We start from the raw sequence: 11,078 nt of genomic DNA on the forward strand, positions 1-11,078 counted from the left end.
AAATTTAGTTATTACATAATCATAATTTAGTTATTACATAATCAAAATTTAGTTAACATGATCAAAATTTAGTTACATAATCAAGACTCGACACTTCACCTGAAATATTGATCGATTCGGAACGAGTTCGAGTAAAACTGATGAAAACGGAACTTCGTCCTTTGGAATCGAGACACGGAAAAATTTAGTTATTACATAATCATAATTTAGTTATTACATAATCAAAATTTAGTTATTACATGATCAAAATTTAGTTACATAATCAAGACTCGACACTTCACCTGAAATATTGATCGATTCGGAACGAGTTCGAGTAAAACTGATGAAAACGGAACTTCGTCCTTTGGAATCGAGACACGGAAAAATTTAGTTATTACATAATCATAATTTAGTTATTACATAATCAAAATTTAGTTATTACATGATCAAAATTTAGTTACATAATCAAGACTCGACACTTCACCTGAAATATTGATCGATTCGGAACGAGTTCGAGTAAAACTGATGAAAACGGAACTTCGTCCTTTGGAATCGAGACACGGAAAAATTTAGTTATTACATAATCATAATTTAGTTATTACATAATCAAAATTTAGTTATTACATGATCAAAATTTAGTTACATAATCAAGACTCGACACTTCACCTGAAATATTGATCGATTCGGAACGAGTTCGAGTAAAACTGATGAAAACGGAACTTCGTCCTTTGGAATCGAGACACGGAAAAATTTAGTTATTACATAATCATAATTTAGTTATTACATAATCAAAATTTAGTTATTACATGATCAAAATTTAGTTACATAATCAAGACTCGACACTTCACCTGAAATATTGATCGATTCGGAACGAGTTCGAGTAAAACTGATGAAAACGGAACTTCGTCCTTTGGAATCGAGACACGGAAAAATTTAGTTATTACATAATCATAATTTAGTTATTACATAATCAAAATTTAGTTATTACATGATCAAAATTTAGTTACATAATCAAGACTCGACACTTCACCTGAAATATTGATCGATTCGGAACGAGTTCGAGTAAAACTGATGAAAACGGAACTTCGTCCTTTGGAATCGAGACACGGAAAAATTTAGTTATTACATAATCATAATTTAGTTATTACATAATCAAAATTTAGTTATTACATGATCAAAATTTAGTTACATAATCAAGACTCGACACTTCACCTGAAATATTGATCGATTCGGAACGAGTTCGAGTAAAACTGATGAAAACGGAACTTCGTCCTTTGGAATCGAGACACGGAAAAATTTAGTTATTACATAATCATAATTTAGTTATTACATAATCAAAATTTAGTTATTACATGATCAAAATTTAGTTACATAATCAAGACTCGACACTTCACCTGAAATATTGATCGATTCGGAACGAGTTCGAGTAAAACTGATGAAAACGGAACTTCGTCCTTTGGAATCGAGACACGGAAAAATTTAGTTATTACATAATCATAATTTAGTTATTACATAATCAAAATTTAGTTATTACATGATCAAAATTTAGTTACATAATCAAGACTCGACACTTCACCTGAAATATTGATCGATTCGGAACGAGTTCGAGTAAAACTGATGAAAACGGAACTTCGTCCTTTGGAATCGAGACACGGAAAAATTTAGTTATTACATAATCATAATTTAGTTATTACATAATCAAAATTTAGTTATTACATGATCAAAATTTAGTTACATAATCAAGACTCGACACTTCACCTGAAATATTGATCGATTCGGAACGAGTTCGAGTAAAACTGATGAAAACGGAACTTCGTCCTTTGGAATCGAGACACGGAAAAATTTAGTTATTACATAATCATAATTTAGTTATTACATAATCAAAATTTGGTTATAACATGATCAAAATTTAGTTACATAATCAAGACTCGACACTTCACCTGAAATATTGATCGATTCGGAACGAGTTCGAGTAAAACTGATGAAAACGGAACTTCGTCCTTTGGAATCGAGACACGGAAAAATTTAGTTATTACATAATCATAATTTAGTTATTACATAATCAAAATTTAGTTATTACATGATCAAAATTTAGTTACATAATCAAGACTCGACACTTCACCTGAAATATTGATTGATTCGGAACGAGTTCGAGTACTAATTTAATTTTAATCGAATAATTTATAATTTAATTTTAATTTTAATTGAATAATTTATAATTAACTATAATTTAATTTTAATTAAATTTGTGTGGGGAAATAATTTAACTTTAAAAAAAAAAGACAAACACATGCTCGGTTTTGATGTTAACAATGTAAAATGGGTATCTTCTCAAACAGGCATGTACGCCTATCAGTTCATCCCTAAAATCCTTAATTCATTCATCCATATCTCTCTATCTTAAGGAAAAAAATTCTCCAACTGATATTCTGGCAGAAAATAAGGGGATTTTTAGGGAAGATTTAGTCTTCAATTTTGGAAATATTTCTGCACCTCCATAGGATGAAAATCTGATGAAATCAAGAATATTGAGAACATCTAGCGGTAATAATCCCAGTCAATTTTTTTTTATTTGAACCCTAACCTTTTTATTTTGGGGTTGAAATCAAAAGAAATAACTTTTGGGCGGGATTATTGCCCCTTGATGTTTTAGAATATCTGTAGATTCAACCCTAAAATCAGTCTGATTTACTCCCATCTTAGGTATGTTGTAGCATTCATTCTTAGATTGCTGAAATTCTCATTATACTAGATGATTTTTGCGTAGTAATAAGTGTTACTATGTTAGCTTTTTGAATTTTGTTGTAACCCATTGCACTCTGTGTTAGCTTCATCTGGTTCCCTTGATGTTAGTCAACATTGATGCTCTCTGAATTTGTTAGTCCTGACAATCTCTTTTGAGCAACCAGGTACTTGTGAGGCTGAAATACAAACCAAGGAGGGGGTAAGAAGGAGCATCACAATATGTGGTAGTGCCTAAACCCAGTTTATACTGGAGGTATCATTCTAAAACCTTAAAGTTATTATCTCTGATAATATCATGATATGTTGAACTGTAACCTCATTGTAATTTAGTTAAACCTCTGAACTTTTCATGCTCTGTCTTGAATGATATACCCCATGTTTGCCTGAAATGTTGTTAACTCCTGCAACATATAGAATCTGTTGAGTAAAATTTGTGTCTGAAGTTTGTGCACTAAAATTCTTTTTCGCTGCACTAAAGTTTGTGTCTATTATTTTTCCTGCAACATATAGAATCTGTGCTCACTATTGCTTTGTTGTTCAGTACATCATGTTGAATCTGTGAGCATGTTTCATAGAACTTATCTGGTGATGTTATCCTATTAGAGGGACTAGTAAAATGGGCAGATAAATGGGTGATGTATTGTAGCTGAATGGGTGATGTTTCATTCAATTGGTGATGTTTCATAAAACTAAATGGTTGATGTTATCCTATTTGTTTTTGAATCTGTAGCTAAATGGGTGATGTATTGTAGGTACATGTATTTGTTTTCAATCTGTTTCAGGGGTGTGTCATTATTCTTCAGTGAAAGCATTGAGTTTCCAGTTCCATGAGAGACAGAAACTGAATCACTAAAACTGACTCAAAGTTACTTATAGGTATGTTTTTCAAGCCTTGATGTACTATGCACCAGTGTTAAGTACTTCGTATTTTTTTTCTCATTGTCATTGTGCAATCATTCTTCATGAACATTAGAGCTCTTTCTCGACAGATGTGACTTCACATCTGTCTAAAGAAGAAGATTTGAGCTCCCAGAGATATAAAAGTTGCCAACTATGTCAATTATAGAACTAGGGACATACTACTTATGATCTGATATTTCTAAGTTAATCAATTAGAGTACTTATTTGAAATGACATTTTGATTTCTAAGTTAATCAATTAGAGCACAGATCAGTGTTTACTCTAATTTAACAAACACACTGACCCTAGAGCTGCTGCAATTCATTCTCGCGAAATCTCCCAACTGCGGCTGACATACAGACCCTTCAGTATGTGTTATTCCAAAACTTGAAATGACTCCATTTACTGAAAGTACTAGACCAATTTTCCTGAGTTAATACTGGATGTCTAATTATGGGTTTGTGTGGCATGATTATCGGTTTGTATGAGGGAAATTGCATATTGCCTGTTTCATCTGTTATTACCATGTTTGTCCATATAAATTTTTTATGTTTCAAATGGTGCTGAATTTATTGGTAATTTCAAGACTTGTATGTCTAAATTGTCAAGTTAGGGGATAACTATTATTTTGAAATGAAACATATATTAGTTAATGCTAAGCTTGTATTTCTGAATTGATTTATCAGTTTTTGCTTTCATTGGAGTGCAACTGATGGATCTACTGGTCTCTTTGCGTTTCAGAATGGATAAATCCTGGATGAGTACTGATAGAACGAAGAAACGTTATAGAGAAGGAGTTGCGGCGTTTCTGCGGTATGCTGTCAACCATCTCAAGGAGGAGGGTGAGACATATGATGAATTTCTTATGTTGTGTCCGTGTACAAATTGTTTAAATCTCTGTGCATGCTCCGTTGGCGACGTAGAAGATCATTTATTCGTAAATGGAATCGATCAAACGTATACTATTTGGAATAAGCATGGGGAAAAGGATGAGGCAATAACTAGTAGTAAGCCAGTTAACGTCAACAATGGTATGCACGCTGAATTTGAAATGGGAACTCCCACTGATGCTCCAGACGAAGATTTTGGAATGGGAACTCCCACTGATGCTCCAGACACTATAGATATGATGCAGGCTGCAGAAGAGTTCGCAGATGACCCTATAAAGTTTAAAAAGTTACTTGAAAATGCTGAAAAGCCCTTATACGAAGGATGTCCCAACTTCACAAAGTTGTCTGCAATTGTGCAGTTGTTTAAGTTGAAGAGTAAGCACGGTGCATCAGACATGTTTTTTAATGAATTGTTACCCTTGTTAAAGGACATGCTTCCCAAAGAAGGTAATTTAATGGCGAGGAGTACATATCAGGCAAAAAAAATATTGAAATCAATGGGTTCAGGGTACACAAAGATACATGCATGTATCAACAACTGCATTCTTTATTGGAATGAGTACAAGGATGAAAAAGTGTGTCCTACTTGTAAAGAACCCAGATGGAAAGTTGACAGGGATGGTAAAGTTTACGAGAATGTTCCAGCAAAGGTATTGTGGTACTTCGACATCATCCCAAGATTTCAGCGGCTGTTTCAATCGAAGCACACAGCAAAAGATTTGATATGGCACGATACCACTAGAAACAAAGACGGTGTTTTACGTCATCCGGCAGACTCACATGCTTGGAGAGAGATAGATAACAATTTCCCAGAAATTAAAGGTGATCCAAGAAATCTGCGGTTAGCTGTTTCGGCTGATGGAGTTGATGTAAACACAGGCACCAAACATCACAGTGTATGGCCAGTTTTGGTTGTGATTTACAACCTTCCACCGGGGCTGTGTATGAAGAGAAAGTTCATCATGTTGTCGTTACTTATAGATGGTGCGCCAGGAAACAACATCGATGTCTTTTTAGAACCTCTTGTTAAAGATTTTCAATTCTTATTTGAGAAGGGAAAGAGAACATGGGATGCATATGCCCAAGAAATGTTTACTCTACGTGCAGTTGTTTTGTGGACGATAAACGATTATCCTGCTCTTGGTACACTATGTGGTTGTCGCTACGCTGGATATCATGGTTGTGTGGTGTGTCGTAAAAAAACGCACAGTATTAGGCTTCATGACTCAAACAAGAATGTTTATGTTGGTTATAGAAGATTTTTACCCTATGAGCATCCGTTCAGAAGGCAGAAGGGGGCATTTGGCGGAAAACAAGAGTGGGAGACTGCTCCAGAACCAATGACCGGGGAAGAAATATATGAGGAGGTAAAATGTATAAAGAATTCATGGGGAAAGAAGGGGACGAATACTCAAGGGGAAGACGTGCAGGCTACACCTGGAAAAGGTGGAAAGATGAAGCGCATCGGAAAAACGAAAATTGAGCGCATCAGAAAAATATCAAAAGAAGTCGATAGGTCAGGTGAGGAAGAGGAAGGGGGAAACCACTTACTGGAGCAAGTACAACATATGGCAGCGACTACTTAGATATTGGCGCTATAATGATGTCCAACATTGTATTGATTTCATGCATGTCGAAAAGAATGTGGGACAAAGTCTTGTTGGAACGTTGCTGCACAACGGGAATACAAAAGATGGATTAAACGCCAGAAAGGATTTGGTGCGTTTGGGGTTAAAATCGGAGTTACACCCTAAGACAGATGACAAAGGAACGATACTTCCCGCAGCATGTTATACATTAACTACGGAAGAAAAAGACATATTCTTGGAGACACTATCCGAGTTAAGAGTTCCAGAAGGGTATTGTTCGGATTTTTCCACCCTTGTGAACCTAAAAGAGCGTAAGCTGATCGGACTCAAATCACATGATTACCATATGCTTATGCAACAATTTTTGCCCGTCGCTATTCGATCAATTATGCCTACACCTGTGAGATATGCTATTATCAGGTTTTGTTTCTTTTTCAGATCAATATCTGCCAAAGAAATCATGGTGGAAGAGCTAGATAAATTGCAAGAGGATCTCTGTGTGACGTTATGCTTACTAGAGAAGTATTTTCTTCCATCCTTCTTTGACATCATGATTCATTTAACTGTACATCTTACCAGGGAAGTGAAGTTATGCGGTCCGGTTTGCTTTCGATGGATGTATCCTTTCGAAAGGTGTATGAAGGTTATAAAGGGGCATGTGCGAAACAAGAATCAACCTTGTGGATGCATTGCCGAAGAGAATGTTGCAGAAGAGACGATTGAGATATATTGTGAGTACCATAAAAGCATCAGGACAATTGGTATTCCACTAGATAGGCATAATACATCTCAGGAGGGAGAACCGTTATCAGCTGAAGAGCCGTGTATAGTTACCCCTGAACAGTTGAGACAAGCACATTTCTATGTAATGCAGAACACGCCTGAAATTGAGCCTTACATAGAGTAAGTATTAATTTGTTTTTTTTTTCCTGTTTTTTTCCTGTTTTTTTTTTGTACAAAGTATAATAACATTTGGTTATTGTACATACCAGCCGACACAAGCTATATTTGGAAACTAACTATTCTACTAAAAAGCGAGCATGGCTAGAGAAAGAGCACTCTAACACTTTTGGCGCTTGGTTAAAAAATGAGGTAATAGGTCATAGAAAAAGTGTCTTGTTTGATGTGTTATATTCCTTTAAACTCAAGGTTCATCCTAATAATGAATTTCAGGTTGAAAAAGAGTTGGCAGACGAAAGAGAAAGTATCTCAGAGAACTTAAGATGGATATCACACGGCCCGCACTACGAGGTAACGAAATACACTGTATATCGCATCAATGGATATCTATTCCGCACAAGATCCCGTGATGGTAGAATTCACCAGAATAGTGGGGTTAGCGTTGCAGCAAATGACATGCACATATCTAGAGATGATGATGTTACATATGGTAAAGCCTCTTATTATGGTGTCTTGCAAGAGATATGGGAGTTAGATTACTGTGAAAGAAAAGTTCATCTGTTCAAGTGCAATTGGGTTGATAATAAACGTGGGGTCAAAAGAGATGCTCTTGGCTACAAGATTGTTGACCTTACTATGTTGGGATACAAAAATGATCCTTTTATTTTAGCCTCACAAGCTAAGCAGGTATTTTATGTCAAAGACCAGTTAGATAAGAAAAAGTCTATTGTTTTTGTGACACCTCCCAAAAATTATAGAGATGACGATGGCAACGATGAGGAATTCAGTACAGTAATCTTTTCTGCGAATGATAATATCTTGCCGTCTGTAGATCCACAAGACTTGGGTAAAGAATCCCGAAATGATTACTTCCGAACTGACTGCCGAGGTTTACTTATACGCAAGCCAAAATGACACACTCCCGCAGGTACATCGCTTTATTTCCTTTAATCTGTGGTTATTCGGTTAGTGACATGATATTGAAAGAACGATAAAGATGGAACTTATGTTTAATCCTGTTCCTTAGCATGCTTTCTGTATGTTTGCGTGCTTTATTCTTTGTAAAATGAATAACATCATTTTATCCGTGTCTCATATGGAACTTCAATTGAAATTTCTACTACTGTACTTTACAACTTGCTACTCTGGTCACTTTTAAATAGATATCCAAGAGAATGAGAGTTGGTATGTTTTTGTCCTATTGCTTGAATATATTTATGGGCACATGCACTATAACTACATGTTGTACTTGTATTTCAGAAATCTTTTATACACTTCATAACATTACTCAAAGCATATGGTGAAATTGAATTCCAAGTACCCAAATTAGATTCGTAACCCTGTAGATATATGATGGAAACTCCAGTTCATTAACCACAAAAAAAAACATTTAAAATGATGGTGCTAAAGGTCTTATGGTTCTCAATTTTATGGTGAAAGCATTTGGGGGCGGACTGATGCTTTTTCCTAAGTGAATTGCATGGAGCGGTTCACTTGCTTGTGTGAGGAGTTTGTATTGTGTAGCCTGTGAAGAATAGTGAATTTTAATCTCATTTTCCTTGTTCCAATTTAACCCTCAACCGTTTTGAATACCATACTTGACAGGGTTTTTCCCATATCTTGTGAAAGTCCTCTTTGTAAGAAGTCTTGACCACAATTTATGTTGAGTTGGGCTGACACCTTGTATTAATTGTTGTGCCCTCGTTCTTTCTTCCTTGTTTTTTTTGAACTCAGAACCCTATTTTCCTGTTGCAGGTTCGTTGTGGCTATTCAACACTCTACATTGTCCCTGAGCTTTGACGAAGTCATTTTTATGCCATCAGATGCCTCTATAAGTTTGACACTCGAATTGTAGGACACGAACTCTGCATCTAAAACATCAAGAATTTGATTATGGGATTGTTTTGTCTTGTTATATAAAGAGCAAAAGAAATGCATTCCTACTGCAATCGTAGTTTTGGAGTGGCTGGCTCCAAAATCAATTTGATGTAATATTTTTGTTTTTTCTTTTGGAAAGAGGTAAATAAAAATATTGGTTGTAGATCTAAATTTTTTCATTAAATATATTGGCTAAAAATATAAAGCTTTTGTGAATTGATAAGTTAAACAGGTTTGGTTGGTCTCACAGATGGCTCCTGTCGTTTGCAGTCCTTCTAGATTTGTATGAAAAGTTTAAGATATGGTTTCCTATTTTGGATTTTGGCATGGTTATATATCGGGAATTTTGGGAGAAAGTAACACAACAGAACTCCACTATACATGTTTTATTTTCACAAAACACCCGGCTGCACCCGCTGTATTGCAATTACCTTGGAAGCCACAATCACTTGTAATGTATCCTTCTATACACCAGAGCTTGAGGTTTCTTTATTGCAGTGAACATGCATAAACATTACCCTAGCATATGTTGCTTGAAAATTAAGCATACTAGGAGCATTTGGCCTAGAAAAGACTCGGTAACAACCATGGCTAGTACTTTAAAAGTTAAAATTCAATCTCATGTGTCTAATGGATCCGACGCTATGTTCACAATTTGTTTTTCGTGTAGCCATATCATAATCCTCCCAAAAAAAATATGGAGTAACCATATGTCAATCTTTTGTCATGTTTGATATAATGTGTCAATTCCTTAGTATATGCGTGTCTAATAAACCAGATATTATGGACACATAAACAAACCAATGTGGCTAAATAAATCCTCTTTCCGTCACAGTCTAAAAGGTGTGTCTATTGTCATCCGACACTTTTGACACATACAAAATTATTTAATGTGGCCATATACGCATCTATGGCTACATGTGATTGGATTAACTGAAAACCATGACCAAACGATACCCTATGGATACAGTTGATGGGTTTAGGAATAAACCCATGACTAAATGGTGCACTATGGCTACATGGTAAAACAAAATGTGGCTATAGTTATACTGATGACCAATAGCCACACAAATAACCTGAAACGTGGCTGGACTGTACACTAAAAAACGTGGCCTATGTGAAGGTTTGTACTAGTGAAAGAAGTTAGGACACCTTCTTTGCTTTATATGGTTGTTCATGTTTGTTGTTCCATGATCTTTACCCATGAAAACTTCGTTTTGTAATGCTTGCACTCAACTTTAGGTGGCATAAGATCAAGACGCTTAGTAAAATGTTGCCAGCAATCTGACTGCTTCTTACCAGAAGCTTTAGGAGGCTTTGAAACTTCAAGCTGAGATGATCAACAATAAGTCGATATCATCCCGAAGTTTTAAGCAATAGCAAGTGAACAAAATCCACTTCACAAGGAGGACATGGGTATTAGCAAATTAATTCCTCCAAAAGTCAAGTGTTACTTGTTAGCATCATCATCATCACATGAGTTCCTCCAAGAACTACCCACTCAATTTAGCCTAATTTCTACAAGAGAATCAGCTAAATTTTCCCAACCCCATCAACTATTTACCTAAATGGATCATTCAGTAAGACCCAATTCCTTACTAGACCAAGAACAATATATAAATCTTCATTCAAATAACAAAATTCATTTTCAAACCAAAAATTAGTAAACAAAAACTGAATTTCCATTAGTAAACAAGGGTTGGGTTTCATTAACTCACTTGTTTGTCAATCAATTCAACTGCAACTATCAAAAAAATTCAACTTTCCTCGTTGCAGGTATATTCTTCACTCCATTATTTTCTGAAACTAAAACTCTGAAACATGAAAGAGACACTGAAAGTAAATATTGAAGAAAAAATGAAGAAGAAATCGATTGAATCCCTAACATGCAATCGATTTGGGTGGGAAAAATCAAAAAACTTAATTTCTCTGCAATCAAAAATAACAGTTAATCGTTACTTACTTCTCTGCAAATCGATAAAGATGTTATAGAAAATTCCAAACTAATTAAAATGAAATCAACATCACTAGAACATCTAATAATCATTGAAAGTCACAAGAAGTGAAAATGGGAGAACAACTACTTACAATTACAGATCCGGTAGCAAGAGAGACTAGAGATCAGAAGGAGGTGATGATTGAAGAAGAATCCGGTAGCAAGAGAGACTTCTTGGGTTTTGATGCTCCTCAAAGAAGA

The 11,078-nt window shown here is 35.2% G+C and overlaps 1 protein-coding gene across 1 annotated transcript; it reads left to right on the plus strand.

Moving 5' to 3' along the window:
- Window positions 1-4,336: 4,336 nt before the first annotated feature.
- LOC113311246 lies at window positions 4,337-7,918 on the plus strand. Its single transcript, XM_026560087.1, has 7 exons — window positions 4,337-5,410; window positions 5,570-5,881; window positions 6,156-6,373; window positions 6,542-6,625; window positions 6,683-7,006; window positions 7,096-7,195; window positions 7,277-7,918. Exons 1-7 carry the CDS (start codon window positions 4,337-4,339, stop codon window positions 7,916-7,918), a joined length of 2,754 nt encoding a protein of 917 aa, XP_026415872.1.
- Window positions 7,919-11,078: the final 3,160 nt, after the last annotated feature.

Source organism: Papaver somniferum, chromosome 9, assembly GCF_003573695.1.
Source record: "Papaver somniferum cultivar HN1 chromosome 9, ASM357369v1, whole genome shotgun sequence".
NCBI lineage: Eukaryota > Viridiplantae > Streptophyta > Magnoliopsida > Ranunculales > Papaveraceae > Papaver > Papaver somniferum.